This window comes from Diabrotica virgifera, chromosome 1 (assembly GCF_917563875.1).
Source record: "Diabrotica virgifera virgifera chromosome 1, PGI_DIABVI_V3a".
Taxonomy (NCBI): Eukaryota; Metazoa; Arthropoda; class Insecta; order Coleoptera; family Chrysomelidae; genus Diabrotica; species Diabrotica virgifera.
The window spans coordinates 219,020,198-219,037,047 of record NC_065443.1 but is presented as its reverse complement, the minus strand read 5'-3'; the positions used below and the strand labels follow the sequence as shown (position 1 = coordinate 219,037,047).

General features: G+C 29.9%; 1 protein-coding gene across 1 annotated transcript in view; it reads right to left on the bottom strand.

Moving 5' to 3' along the window:
* Positions 1–16,850, bottom strand: part of LOC114330024 (guanylate cyclase 32E) — a 965,459-nt gene that overhangs the window by 131,744 nt on the left and 816,865 nt on the right. Inside the window, exon 11 of the mRNA XM_050647412.1 lies at positions 13,959–14,070. Within this exon, the coding sequence (XP_050503369.1) occupies positions 13,959–14,070 (112 nt within the window). The remainder of the gene's footprint in view (positions 1–13,958; positions 14,071–16,850) is intronic.

The window sequence follows — 16,850 nt, the reverse complement described above, 5'->3', positions numbered from 1 at the left end:
TTCCGTACACACACATATATTTCTTAAACACCAAACACACACTGGGGTGCGTCATACCATATCCCACCTGTTCTATTCCTAATTTTTAACAAATATCGAAAATTAAACAACTTTCAGATATTCCTCGGGGTTAGTTTATTCAAAATAAAGTTCGACACAAACAAATAATATTGTTATATAAACAAAATTAATATTTTACCGAATAAATCCCATGTCTTACAAAATACTTGTCATGTACTTGCTTCAGTCAAAACTTAATATTTGTCAATACGAATAAATATCCTGCGATAAAATAAACTTATAAACAACTTATTAGTTGTTATTACTTACTTCATAACTGTCAATTAGTACAGACGTTTGAAAGTAGCTCAGTGTTATATTTCAATTTTAGTTTTTTATAAACTTCCTTTTGAACTTAAAGTGTGATATTAGTGCAAATTATAGTATAAAGTGGAAATAAGAATAAAAAATTACAAGTGGAAGTAAGTAAAAAATTTTGAAAATTAAATTATATTAAAAACTGACAACCTATAATATTTAACAATTGTCAAATAAAAACATTTGGCTAGAGATTGGAGTAAACATTTTGGAACTGTAGAGGTGGGCGTTACACCTTACGGTATAATAATAAAATAATAGCTGATAAAACTAAAATGCAAGTCAATATTCCGCCAGAACAACCTGACAGGGGAAAAATTCTATGATGTCAACAAATGAAAATGATAAGGTCATAAAAAATCTGTACACAAATAATGATAACGGACCTTTTTACGTATATATCGAAAAAAACGGTAATTTTGGCAATTGCACCGAATCGGGACAGCCAGAATAATATTAAATACAGTACCGGAGGTACAAAATAATATTACATTAATAACGGTAATTGGTAGGAATAAAGTATAAGTCGAAATTAATTCTTTTGAAAGTGCAAATAAATTAATACTTTCCGAAAAGTTAACAGCAAAGGAGTATACTATTTACTTACCAACATTCCTTATACAAAAAGGGGAGTAATTAAGTTAGTTGATAAAGACCTGGATGAGAAAGAATTAATTAATATAATTCAACCTAGATATGGATATTAGGGTGGGCCGAAACTGGACTTCAGAAAAAAAACGAATCAAACAGGAACGCAATACCCGTAAAAAGATGCGTATATGTGTAAAAAATACTTGTGATTTTTTGTTTTATTTTGAAAAAATGTCTTCAGCCCTCTACCAGCCCTTAAGTGACCTTGAAAAATAAATAAATAAATTAGGAACACAATACCGCTCAAAGTTTGTCTTTTACCGTGTATAAATCTTTTGTTTTTTTCTTATTATTTTAAAATGATTTTATCAGCCCTCTACCACCCTCTAACTAAAATAAAATCTCAATTTTCCAACTTTTTCAAAACACAAAATGTAAAATTAACTCCGTATAACTTTAAAGCATAAAAAGTATAATAATATAATATAAAAGTATTTAATACTGATGGTCTTGGTCGTGAAGCCTCGGATACAATCGAACAGTCCCGGCTGAGATGGATCGTCGAGAGTTATGGTACTTGTCGTCGCTTATCTTCTTAGTGCGAAATAAGCTTTCGGGTGAAACGCATGTTTATTGTTTATTTGTTGAAAGCCAAGACGAATAGATTGTGTTTGTTGTATTTGCGTGAATACCTAGCACGACCATAAATATGGCTGCTTTAAAATTAAATATTACAAGAAGTAAAGTAGAATGTCCAATTTTCGGTAACCCAGTCGACTTAAACTGTCATGTTTTACCAACGATAGAACATGTGCTTCGATGTTATTTGTTTATTCGTTATGAACTGAAGTTTACTAAATATTTTGGAAAGGAACCAAGTTTTAATGAAGTTTGTGAAGTGCTTGTGCCAAAAATCAAAAGTATATGGGAATCAGCGTCAATTCCAACCGTGTCAAAGGACCGCATCATGCAATTATTACGTAAATATCATAATAAATATTTAAACCTTATCAGATATCCAAAAAGCAAAAGAAATGTTCAATATGAGTTAAAGATTACCAGCTTCAAAGAGGAAACAAGGGATAAGTTGTTCGACATTGCTGCCTGTAAGTGTGATTTTTCTGCATGCAAGTGTGATAAATCAAGAAAAGTACCAAAGCAGGAACAGGAATTTCTTTTGGATCAACGGTCCACTAGAGATATGGCTATAGGAACTGTTGATCGTGAAACAACTAAAAAGTTGAATGTAAGGACGGAGAGACAAACAAAAGAAACAGAACGAGTACAAAAATTCAAATCTGAATTTCACAATATTTCTATGCCCAGCTGTTCTACTGAGGTCACTAGGTTATCAACAGACTCTGACAATTCTTCTTCATCTGAAGCCTCACCTAGTGTTGCAAATATTGATTTACCGTCGAAACCATCCTGTAGTCAAATGAGGATAAAGTTGCCCACATTAGGTACCATATGTGACAAATATGGAATTTCTGACAGGTCAGCAGCTGCTGTTGCCACAGCTGTATTAAAAGATGTGGGAATTATTTGCGATAGTGATACCTCAAAAGTAATCGATAAAAATAAAGTTAGAAGAGCTCGTCAAAAGAACAGAAATATCCTTAGTAATGAGTTTCAGTCTACAAATAAACCCATTAAGAGTATTTACTTTGATGGCAGGAAGGACAAAACCTTAGTGCAGGAAAAGAAAGGTGAGAGATATCATAAAAGAACTATTGCAGAAGAACATGTGTCATTGATAGAAGAACCGAATTCTGTTTATTTGGGGCACGTTACCCCATCTGCAGGCTCAGCCAAGTCAATTGGAAAGGCAATAATAGACTTTCTCATTTCAAATAACTTCTGTTTGGATAATTTAGTGGCGATTGGTTGTGACGGAACCATAGTGAATACTGGACATAAAAATGGAGTTATAACATATATCGAAAATGAACTTAAGCGACCTTTGCAATGGTTTGTGTGTGCCTTACATGCTAATGAGTTGCCATTGAGACATTTATTTCAACGTTTGGATGGAGCTACTACTGGACCTCGTCAATTCTCTGGAGTGATCGGGAAATTATTGGAAAAATGCGAACACCTTCCAATCGTAGATTTTGAAATAATTGAAAGTGATCTCCCAGAACTAACAATACCATCTAAAGAATTAAGCTCAGACCAGTCATATCTGTACGACATATGCCAAGCAATATCAAATGGCAACGTCTATGAAAATTTAGCAAATCGTAGCCCTGGAAAGTTAGCTCATTCCAGATGGCTGACAATGGCAAATAGAGTTCTCCGCCTCTACGTTGGAACCGAACATCCTACATCAAGATTGAAAGATCTTGTTCAATTTATAATTAAAGTCTATGCACCAATGTGGTTTTTTATAAAGCTTAATCCAAGTTGCACACAAGCCAGTTTGCATGTTTTCAAATCCATTACACTATCAAGATATTTAAGAGATGATCTTAAAAATATTATAGATGCAGTTATCCAACGAAACTCCTATTATATTCATCCGGAGAATCTTCTCTTATGTATGTTAACAGATAATCGTCAATGGGTACGAGAATTAGCTTTACGGAGAATTATTAAAGCCAGAAAAGAGAAAAAAGTCGGAATAAGGCAGTTTAAAATACCAGAAATAAACTTTAATGCTGCGGAGTATTTTGAGTTAATAAACTGGAGTGAATGTGAAGTAACGGCCCCACCAATGTTAGCTGACATACCAGATGATGAGCTGAAACAGTTAATTGATAGCTCTATAATTGCAGACTTTGACTTTCCAAAATATCCATGCCACACGCAAGCTGTGGAGAGATGTGTGAAATTGGTTTCGGAATCATCTTTGCTAGTTACAGGGCCAGAACGCAGAGACGGACTTATTCGATCTAAAATAAAATCAAAAGACTTTCTTGTAACTTACGATAACAAAGCACAATTTAAAATTGAATGAACGCATTTTTCTATTGATTTTTATTTCGCATTTTAGTGTGTTTAAAAATAGGATATTTATATTTTTGTTTGTTTTCGGTTTCCAATAAACTTTTAGTTCAGTTCAAATTTTGTTTTATTTCCCAACACCCTATAAAATGTGCAGTAGTTTCCCATATTTACACACAATTTTTCAGAAATAATTGTGAATTTATTATTTTTATTTTTGATTCAAGATCATTATCTGTTGGTAGAGGGTAGAATATCTTATTCTAAATGTATAAAAAAAATAACATGAACTCTTTGCATATAATTGAAACTTTTTACAGGTATTGCTAATTAAATTAAATAATTTTGATTTAGGGTTCACTTTAGGGGTGGTAGAGGGCTGAAGATGTTTTTTTAAAAATCCTAAAAAAAATACAGTGATTATACTTACCAAAAGGCATCTTTTTGGGGGTATTGTGTATTAAAACTAAACAAATAATTTTTTCGGCCCACCCTAATGGATATAAATTTGAGGTAGTTAAGGTAAAAAGAATTAATAGAAGAGTTAAGAATTCAGATGGAAATATAGAGTATATCCCTACATCTACCATAATAGTATCTTTTAAGGGTCAAACGATACCTCAGCTGGTAATTATAGAAAAAATGATATATGAAGTCGAAGCATATATCCCCAGATTAGTTCAGTGTTTGAAATGTTTGAGATTTGGACATGTAAGTTCCCAGTGTAGAGGAAAAGATAGATGCAAATATTGTAGTGAAGAACATGAGAGTAATAATTGTACCGACAAAAAAGATATTAAATGTGCACTTTGTAGCGGTAATCATATGGCAACAGATATGACGGCACGTTGTCCAGAAAGGGAAAAGCAAAAAGATATTAAAAATATAATGAACTCAGAAAAACTATCTTACTATGAAGCCAACGTCAAATACAAAAAAAACTTTTCTACGGTGGTTAAAAAGAATCCAGAAACTACCTCGATTTATTATACAATAGCAAAACGGAAGAGGACTGGAAGCATTAGTTCAAATACGAAAGATACGGCAACAATGGAGCAACATAAACAAATATTACGTAATCCCAATGTACAGTCACAACCGGTTTTTTCAAACTACCATAATATACCTGATTATCACAATAGTGATAATTTACAAATGGACAGTAAAAATTTTTGTGAAAATATATTAGATTTTATAAAAACTAAATTATATCAATTAAGTTATACTATGGACATAAAAACATTAGCAGCTTTAAAAAATAATATAGAGAAAGTAATAAATAACACTAATGGCTAATATTAATATGTTGCAATGGAACGGTAGGTCTGTTTTAACAAATAAAGGTGCTTTAGAAAGGTATCTTTTTGATAAAAATATTTCTATTTGTTTTTTTATCGGAAACTTGGTTTAAAAGAAATATGAATATTCATTTTTCAGGATATAATATATATAGAGAAGTCAGACATGATGGATATGGAGGAGTGACCTTGCTGCTTAAAAGCAGTTTGGCTGTTCCTCCAACTCCATTATATCATAAAATAAATAATGTGATGACTATTAGCATATCTGTCCGATTACCTTCAGGAAAAACAATAAACTTATACTCAATATATGTTAAACCTGGATTAAGTATTTCACAGAATGATTGGATAAATTTTTTGGTAGTTTGAAAATACCATTTTTGGTAGGTGGTGATTTTAATTGTCATAACGTTGCTTGGGATTGTAGTACTACGGATCGTTTGGGGAAAAATTTATTAGAGGCCATTGATGAATGCAATTTAATATATTTAAATAATGGTAAAGAAACTATTTTGTCTAGACCGGGAAGTATTAATAAGTCGGCAATAGATATTACTATTTCTACAGCCGATGTTGCTCATTTATTTGACTGGAACGTGGATGATAGGACATTAGGTTCAAATCATTATGTAATTTTAATGAAGATAAATTTGAATTATAACGTTACTAGTATTAATTATACTAGAAAAAAATGGAATATAGAGAATGCAGATTGGACGCTTTTTTCTTCTCTTATGGAACAATATGCTGAAATTAATAAAAATAATAATGACTACCATGCCTTTATTGAAGAATTTAAAAAATGTATTAAAATTACTGTTCCAGAGAAGAAAAAATCATTTCACGCAAAATTTAATAAGAATTGATGGAATCCAGAGTGTAGTAGGGCAATAAAGCAACAACAATTAGCACTTAAACAGTATAAAAAACAAGGAACAATTGAAAATTACATTAACTACAACAAATGCACAGCTATTACTAAAAAAATAATAAAACAAAGTAAAAGAAAAGCATGGAGAAAATTTTGTGTCTCTTTAAATAGACACACAAATATTAAAACCGTTTGGAGTCAAATACGAATGTTAATTAATGCCTATAAACCACCCATAAGTTCAGTTATGGAAGAAGATTGGATAGCAAATTTTTTTAATAAAATTTGTCAATCGGGTCCTGCTCAAAATATCATATATTCGAATAATGTAGAAGAAGATTATTTAGTAAAATCATTTACTATGAATGAGTTAGAAGCGAGTATAAAAATAAACAAAAACACAGCTCCAGGACTTGATGATGTTCAATATATCACGATAAATAAATTGGGAGAAGAGGCTAAGAATATGCTACTGGCAATTTACAATAAACTATGGAATACCGAATGTTATCCATCAAGTTGGAGAGAGTTTATAGTTTTACCCTTTCTAAAACCATACAAAAATCCAGAAATGCAAGAATCATATCGAGGAATCTCGTTAGGATCTTGTATTAGTAAAACATTTGAAAGAATGGTAAAGTGGAGATTGAAGAAATGGTTAGAATCTAATGAAAAAATACCGGCTTCACAATTCGAATTTAGAAGAGGATATTCTACCACAGAAAACATAGGTCATCTAGTAACAGATATAAATCTTAGTTTTACTGAAAATAAGTCTGTTACAGCTTTATTTATGGACATAGAAGGAGCATACGATAATGTCAATCTTAGTATCCTATATAACAAAATGTCACTAATTGGTCTTCCGGAAAGTTTTAATAAAACAATAATTAAGATGTATTCCAACATAAAAATATTCCTAAACATTAACAATAACCTGTTAGGACCTCAAATTGCTAGAGATGGATTGCCACAAGGAGGCATATTAAGTCCAGTATTGTACCTTATAATATATACACATGATTTAGAAAAAACAGCAAAATTTTCAAAAATTTTACAATTTGCAGACGATGTGGTAATCTATCAAGATCAAACTGAAATTAATCAAGGAATCAAAAATATCAATGATAACTACATAACAATTAGTAACTGGGCATTTAAAAATGGACTTATATTATCTAAAGATAAAACTCAAGCTTGTATATTTACTAGACAAAGGAAAAATGTCCCAGTAGAAATAAAATTAAATAATATAAATTTTCCGGTACAAAAATCTGTAAAACACCTCGGTGTCATACTTCTATGGAAAGAACAAATAGAAAATTCATTTAAGAGACAATCCATATTGTCAATGTGGAGAAATAGGTGATGCTGAACATATGATTTTAAATTGCCCTCTAATACAAATAAATATAAATATGTTTATAAGTAAATTATACAGTTGTAAAAATATAACACACCCAATAAATTTAACATATATATTATCACAAATTAATAATACAGAATTAATGCAATTATTTATAGAATATATTAAAAATATAAAAATCAAACTATAAACTAACTAACGTAAAGACCGAAATTAAAATCTATTAAAATATATAAATAAACCTGTGTTTTTGCCTGATGTGGTATTCCCACTGACCAGTGGTCATTTCTTATAAAGTATGTAGAATAAGTAGGACAGAAAATGTTAAGTAAATAGGTATAGAAAAATATATTGTAAAATAAATGAGCAAAATTGGTGAATCGGCGAATGAGCCTTGAAGGGCCCGTAGTCATACAACTCCAAAGGAAAAAAAATAGTTGTTATCAGGGACATAAACAATAGGAATGATAAAAAGAATTCAAAATGTCTATAAAAAACACGTTATGCGCAACACACAACTGACTGGCAGGGTGTATCAAAACTGGATCAAAATAAGTTTAGTAAATCTCAAAATGTTCGGTTTTCATTGTACATACAATAATTTTCATTATCATGATCATGATACTAAATTTTTTGATCTCATACTACCGAAAAAGCGTTATAAACAAATTCGATTATTTTTGTAGACATAAGGTGAATAAATACTTTAAACTTGTATAACTCCGTCAAAATTCACTTCAAAGCTTATAGTCATTTGCATTGGAATAACAAAGTTCTATGACTATTTAAAGTTTCTATGTTATGTATTTATTTTACTATTATCGCCATCTGTATGTGTTAACAATGTATACTTAAAAAAAATAATATATTTTTATTAACCGTAAACGGTTACTTCAATAGTTAATACAAAGGAGTTCTAATTTGAGAAATGATTTAAACTTATTTAATAAAGGTTTATCTTCCACATATTATACACTTGTTTACCAATTATTATATAATAAAACAACTTCAAGTTATTTGATAAAGACTTATTGTTAACTTATAAACACTTTTAGTTCTTGCAGATAGGACCTTGTGTACTTAGTTGACTGTACTGTATTTTATTTCAGTTAGAACCTTGTTAACTTATCAACATTTAAAATTCTCTCAGATCGAACCTTGCAACTTACGTATTTCAGCCACCTGTTAATAGATGTCGGTGCTAGTATCATATTAAGATGAAGAACATAAAATAGAACCAAGTTACATAAATCTCGAGGAAATCCGAGGAAAGCGAAATGTGGGAAGACGAAGAACATCCTGGCTTCAGAACTAACGGGAATGGTTCGAATGCAGTAGTGCAGAGCTACTTAAGAGCGGCAGTCAACAGGGTCCGCATTGCCATGATGATTTCCAACCTTTCATAGAAGATGGAACTTAAAGAAGGCATAAATCTCAGTTTAGACAAAAATTTCAGATAGAACTTTGTTATTGTAACGCAACGAGTCACAGCTTTAAAATGAGGTGCTAAATATTTTCCCCATTGAACAGAAGCAACGTTATAGTCTGTTCGCTAAACTCAGACGCAACTTTCTAGATGTTTTAGTCGGTAATTTTGCCAATTTTATTAAAATTGGCAAAAAATAATTACTAAATAGTTAATAATCACTAAATACTTAGTAATTTTGCCATTTTTTGCAAAATTGGCAAAAAACAAAAAATTTATCGACTAAAATATCTAGCCAGTTGCGTCTGAGTTTAGCGAACCGACTATATCAGGAAAAATGTCTGATATAGTCGATAGTTCGTTTTTTTTAATAATAAATTTGAAACATATCTGCTACCAATAGACGATTTTAATTTTTAAAAGTTTGTTTGGTTTGTTTTTTTTTTAAGAAACACAATATGATTTGAAAACAGGTATGCGGCAGGCACCCTCAAAATGACCAGGTAGTACTGACCACGGAGACGTGAGTGGCCAATTTTTGTCATACTGTATGTGTTTGATGGTGCTCAAAAGAGAAACGAGGTTTATTTTGAATTTTTTGCGGGGGAGGGAACATTGTCAAAATCGCAATTTTATCCTAAAAATAAACAAAAAGAAATCACGTTTCTTTGCGTCGCTACAACTCTATCCCATTTTAATATTTTTTTATGAAATTTTTACAGTAGGTACCTATTATAGTTTTAAAATTTCTGAAGACAACGGTTTCAAACTTTTAGTCTTATTCAGATAAAGGTTATAAATTTTTTAAAGTAAAAGGTGCAGATTTGTGCATTGCAAAGTTTAATCGCAAAAGTTGAGTGACGAAATTTGAACTTTAGCCTTTTAATCACGTTTATGTTAAAACATAGGGTACACAAAAGTTTTTTGCAAAGTTTTAGATCAAAATGTTTTAAAGAATAAAAATAGTGCAACTTTTATTATCGACATAGAAATCACCAAAATATCGCTTATTTCTCGAGATGCTGACCATGGGTGGTGAATGGCTAATTTTGGTCTTACATTATGTTTTTCACGGTGTTGAAAACGAAAATAAAATTTATTTTAAATTTTAGGTGGGGGAATATTGTCAAAATCGCAATTTTACCCTAATAATAAAAAAAAATGAAATCACGTTTTTTGCGTTTAACTCGATACAACTCTGTTCCACTTTAATATTTTTTTTCTAAGGTTTATAAAGTATATATTGCTCACTATTCTGAATGACAATGGTATCCGTTTCAAGCTTTTAGTCTTATTCTAGCACAGCTTATGAATTTTTTAAACCTAAAAAGTTCAGATTCGTGAATCGCAAAGTGTAATCGCAAAAGTTGAGTGACTAAATTTGAAATTTATGAAATAATCACGTCTATGTTAAAAAACATAGTACAAAGAAGTTTTCTGGAAAGTTATAGATACAAATGTTTTATAGAAAAAAAATGGTGAAAATTTTATATAGGCCTTATATATCCCCCAAATAACACATATTTTTGGAGATATTGACCATGGACGGTGAATGGCTAATTTTGGTCTTTTTATGTTTTAGATGGTGCTGAAAATGAAAATGAGGTCTAGTTTGAATTTTATGTGGGAGAACATTGTCAAATCGAAATTTTAACCTACAAATGAAAAACAAAATGAAATCACGTTTTCTACGTTTAACTCGCTACAGCTCTGTTCCGTTTTAATATATTTTTCTGAAATTTTTACAGCATATATTTCTCACCTTTGTTAAGACTATGAATAGTGTAGTAGACTCTTCTCATAAAGTCTTTCTCTCATAAAAGTTAAGAATTTTTTAAAATAGGAGGTGCGGATTCGTGAATTGCAAAGCTAAATCACAAAAATTAAGTGACAAAATTTAAAATTTATCTATTTGATCACATTTATGTTAAACTATAGCGTCTAAAAAAGTTTTATGGAGAGTTTTAGATGCAGATATGTTATAGGAAAAAAAAAGAATGTGTGTGTACTTTGTACGCACGTAAGAAGTTATACTCCTATTATATGATTTCGTAAAAATAAATATACTTCAAACAGTTTGTTTTAACTTTTTTTAAACAGCAAACTAATATTGTGCTTACCGCTTTCAAAAAAATAAAAAAGTATAGGATTACTCTGGATTCGAACTCAAGATCTCTCGATTTCTGGCCGAATGCTATACCTACTGCGCTACGAGGACTGTGTTTATATCGGTTCGGACGTACCTAATGATAATTCACGGTAACAAACAGACAACAATAAAATGTTTTAATAATACTCATCTTACTCCTGAGGAAGACAAATCCAAAGACATAAAAATTATAATAAAAATATTTACTAAAAACACTAATATATTTTTCACACCTTTTCTTGCATTGATATATTTATACATAACTTGAAAGATTTAGCAACTAAACGCCATACTGTCTGTGTGTGCATGTGCGCAGTATTATGAAATTTTACTCTCAATCGCGCCTAAAGAAGTATAACTTCAAAAATGGTGTAACCTTTAATTTTAAGAAAAACATGGTTTAATTTTTGTTATGATAAAATTGTGATTTTGACAATGTTCCCCCAGCAAAATTCACAATACACTTCATTTTCGTTTTCAGTACCATTAAAAACATAAAGTGAGACCAAAATTATTCATTCACCACCCATGATCAGTATCTCGAAAAATTAGCGTTACAGTTAAAAGTTGTTGTTGTTACAGTTAAAAGTCGATGTTAAAAGTTGCACCGTTTGTTTTTTATAAAACATTTTGTTCTGTAGCTTTTTAGAAAACCTCTTTGTACTCTATATTTTAACAAGAATGTAATTAAAAATCTAAATTTTAAATTTTGTCAGTAAACTTTTGCGATTAAACTTTGCAAATCGCAAATCTTTACCTTGTATTTTAAAAATTCATAAGTTGTACTAAAAGAAGATTAAATGCTTAATGCAGATACCATTGTTTTCAGAAAAGTGAGCAATATACAGGGTATCCCGAAAAGATTGGTCATAAATTATACCATAGATCCTGGGGTCAAAAATATGTTGATTGAACCTAACTTGCCTTAGTACAAATGTGCACATAAAAAAGTTATAGCCCTTTAAACTTACAAAATGAAAATAAATTTTTTCCAATATTTCGAAAACTATTAGAGATTTTTTATTGAAAATAGGCATGTGGCATTCTTATGGCAGGAGCATCTGACAAAAAATTATAGTGAAATTTGTACTCCCCATAAAAATTTTATGGAGTTTTGTTCCCTAAACCCCTCCCAAACTTTTGTGTACGTTCTAATTAAATTATTATTGTGGTACTAGTTAGACACAATATTTTTAAAACTTTTTGCCTCTTAGTCTTTTTTTGATAAACCAGTTTTCATCGAGATGCGGCTTCTTTTTTAATATGTTTACATAAAAATTGTATGTGGGTTCTTTTAAACCCCCTAAAACTTTCAACTTTATGTACATTCCAATTAAACTTTTATTGCGGTACCATTAGTTAAACACAATGTTTTTAAAACTTTCTTGCCTCTTAGTATATTTTCATATTATAAAAATGTAAATTATAGATTTTTCATATTATTACCAGGTCTCTATAATCGTATTTAACCATATACAAATAGGTAATCGATTTGACAAATATTCAAAATATCTCGATAAAAACTGGCTTTTCGAGAAAGTACTAAGAGGTAAAAAATTTTAAAAACACTGTGTTTAACTAATAATACTTTAACAATAATTTAATATAAACATACACAAAAGTTTAAGGAAACGAAACCCCCATTTATGGGGTGCACAAATTTCCCTATAATTTTTTGTTAAGATATTCCTGCCATAAGAATGCCACACGTCTATTTTCAATAAAAAATCTCCAATAGTTTTTGAAATATTGAAAAAAACTGATTTTCATTTTGTAACTTCAAAGGGCTATATCTTTTGTGTGCACATTTGTACCAAGGTAAGTCAGGTTCAATCAACATATTTTTACCCTGTATATCCTGTATACTGTACAAACTTTAGAAAAAAATATTAAAACATAACAGAGTTGTAGCGAGTTAAACGCAAAAAAACGGGATTTCATTTTTTTATGATCATAAGGGTAAAATTGAAATTTTGACAATATTCCCCCACCTGAAATTTAAAATAAATTTCATTTTCGTTTTCAACACCATCAAAGACATAAGGTAAGACCAAAATTCGCCATTCACCACCCATGATCACTAATTCGAAAAGTGAACATTATTTTGGGGATTTCTAATGTCGATATTAAAAGTTGCACTATTTTTTTTTTCTATAAAACATTTTGATCTAAATCTTTCCAGAAAATTTCTTTTACTGTACGTTTAATGTAAACGTGATGTAAAAGCTAAATTTCAAATTTTGTCACTCAACTTTTGCGATTAACCTTTGCGATGATGAACAAATCTGCATCTTTTATTAAAACAAATTCATAACCTTTATCAGAATAACAATGAAAGCTTTAAACAGATATTGTTGTCTTCAGAAATGTTAGAGCTACCTATATACTGTAAAAATTTCACAAAAAAATATTAAAATGGAACAGGTTTATAGTGAGATAAACGCAAAAAAAGTGATTCCATTTTTTAATTTTTAGGGTAAATTTGCAATTTTTACAATGTTTTCCCGCATAAAATTCAAAATACAACTTATTTTCGTTTTCAGCACTATCAAAAATATACAGTATGACTAAAATTGGCCATTCACCTCTCTGTGGTCAGGATCTCGAGAAATAAGCATTTTTTTGGGTGTGCCGCTCGTCCATATAAATATCTTTATTAGTTTTTTATTTCTGCTAAAAAATTCGGATTATCAGGTTGAAGATGCAGATTCAGCGGGTGAAAATACATAAAATTCAGTTGTAAAATCTCATGAACCACGAAACCCCCTTTGCCATAAACTATAATGATAATTATAACTAACTTTGTATAAAAATAAATTTGTATATAATAGTATTATATACAAATAATAATAATATTTAAATATTAATATAAAAAAATAATAATATTTAAATATTATATGTGTATTATTTTTTTAAATAAAACAACATACCATTTTCATATTTTGGCTTTCGATTTCGGTAGTTTCCGTCGGGATTATAGTAACGTCTTTCATGTCAATCTTCCAGAGTAAACACGCCAGTTTTTGTTCGTATCGATAATGCCTACAACAAAAAAACATTAATGATTAAACGGACACAGTAAAACGATATCTCAGGGGGAAGGGATCAGTTCAACAACTGTCGGGAATATAATGGATGGATCTTGGGTGTGACACTTATTTGACAACATTTATAGACATCTTTCTCAGGAAAGGTATTACTGAAAGTCGTACGTATTTATTTTATGTCGCTTTTTGAATATTGTATACATTCTTAATACGTTACACCCGAAAAAAGTAGAGAACTGTAGAGACCCAAAAAATTATACAGGTTTGTATATAAGTTTAACCTTTAACTACAAGCGCTGGCGTATTTTGTACGCCAGATAGAAAAATTCTACTGCAAATATATTTAAAAATTTAATTGTTGACCTTGTTTATCTCTCTAACCTATCACTGGAATGTGCTTTACAATTTGGTTTTAGTTTCTTCATAATCGGCGTTCTGGGAAGATCGTAATTTACAGTTTATTATTTGTTGTTTCCGGTGGTGGACAATATACGCCACCGTTATATTAATATAAGTAGTAATATAAGTACGTATTTCATTTGTTTTTTAGTCATTATGGCACAAAATATGTTTTTCTTTATAAACAATACTTTTTCTCCTGAAAAAATCACATTTCAAAAAATTTATTATTAGTAATTTTATTTATCATGGAATCCAGTTATTCCATGATTCCAGTTATAAATCCCAATTGGCTTACTGAGAAGGAACTATAAGTATTCACTGATGCCGAATAATGTTTATAACAAACAACTAAGTATATTTTTTCAAAAAAAAAAATAAACAAACCCGCTGTTTTTAAGTGTGTTTTCTTGTGGCGCATAAAGTACGCCACGCGTGTAGTTATGTTATAACTTGATGCGCGGGTAGTTAAAGGTTAATTTAGTTATAGTGCAGTCCCTGAAAGTTTTCAGCTCCGATTTCGTTGAACATCCATCGATTTTCATAAAAATTGGTTAGTAGGTAGTTAGAGGTTACCTCTAGGAAAAAAAGATAACATGATGCAAACTTGCGCTTTTACCTTGGGGGGTGGGAGCCACCCCTTCTCCGGGGTGAAAATTAATGTATTAAAAATAATACCACAAATCGATATAGGAACAAATTATAAGCAAAAAATTTTATATAAAGTTATTAAGACAAATCAATACTTTTTGAGTTATTGAAGATCAAAAATTTTATTTTTTTCGTAAAAACGCATGTTTCAATTTGTATATTTTCACTTCTAAATAAAAATTGATATAACTCTATTTTTTGTGGCTTTTTTCCAAACGTACGGTCCTAGAAAAAATATTGTTCCTAACTCATGCGGAAAGTGTCTTCCCCGCACTCTACTGCTTGCCCGAACTCCGCTATCGCGTCGTTCGGGTCAACGGCAGTCTCGTGAGTGAAAATATCACTTTCCGCACTAATTAGAAAAATAACTATTTTTTTGATAATAACTCAAAAAATACTTTTTTTTTTTTTTTTTCTTGGGTTTGTATGACTGCGGACCTTAGGGTCCATTCGCCCATCTAACCGAGTTTGCTCATTTTTACATTAATTTCAACTACTCTATGTTTATTTTACTTCCCTATGTATACATTACAATATCATCATACCATTATTATTATTATTATTATTTTACATTCACATTTTTTACTTTTAGTTTTCATTATATTTTTCATCTTTTTATTCAATTATATTTTTTTTTCCTTTTTTTTGTATCTTTTTTATTTTTTTTTTGTTATATATATATTTTTTTGCTTTTTTTTTTGTTTTTTGTTTTTTTTTGTTTTCTTTTTTTTTGCTTTTTTTTTGTTTTTTGTTTTTTTTTGTTTTCTTTTTTTTTTTTTTTGTTTTTTTTTGTTTTTTGATTTTTTTTTGTTTTTTGTTTTTTTTTCCATTACGGTAAGACTAAAACCCGATTCATCCTCGCGGAGGTTATTCGTCTTCTTAATGGTTTCTGTTTTTTTTTTATTACATTGTTTTTACATTTTTTTTTTTACAATATTTATCTAATTCTAAATACAGATAGTTAACCATAGCTACTCATATTTCCAGTTTAATATTTTTAATATGTTCACATAATAAAATGACCAGTTGTGGATTATTACTTTGATTTAATAAGAATTTTAAATTAATTGGATGTATGACATCCTTTAACTTATAAATTTTGTCCAAAAAGATTTTCACTTGAGCTTGTATTAGAGAGCAATTTAATATTTGATGCTCTGCGTCTCCTATTTCTCCACAATTGCAATATGGATCGGTTTTTAAACGAATTTTAAATAGAAATTTGGGAACCGGTACGTGATTAAACCTCAAACGACAAATTTTTCTTATTGCATTTTTGGAAAGATTCCCCTTTATAAACCATGGTTTTTTGGGAATCGTTTCTTGAATTTCTTTGTAATGTTTGCCTTTTTGATTGTTTTTATTATCTTCTTCCCATTTTGATTTCCAAACGTTGTTAATAACTTTTTTTATTTCATTTGTTGTACATTTGTATTTTGTTCCTTCTCCTTCGTGTATGGCCCTTTTAGCTAAGACATCAACTGTTTCGTTGCCCAGTATTCCACAATGGCTTTTGACCCATATTAGATGTATTGTTTTGAAATCTTTATTTAATTCTTCAACTTTTTGTAATATTTCTAAGATGATATAATTTATTTTAGATGTAGATTGAAGGTGCTTAATTTTTTGCAAAGCACTTTTACTGTCAGAGAAAATATAAATTTTCTTGTTTGGAAGATGTTGGCAGTATTTTAGGGCTTCTAATATGCCTATTAATTCAGCTGA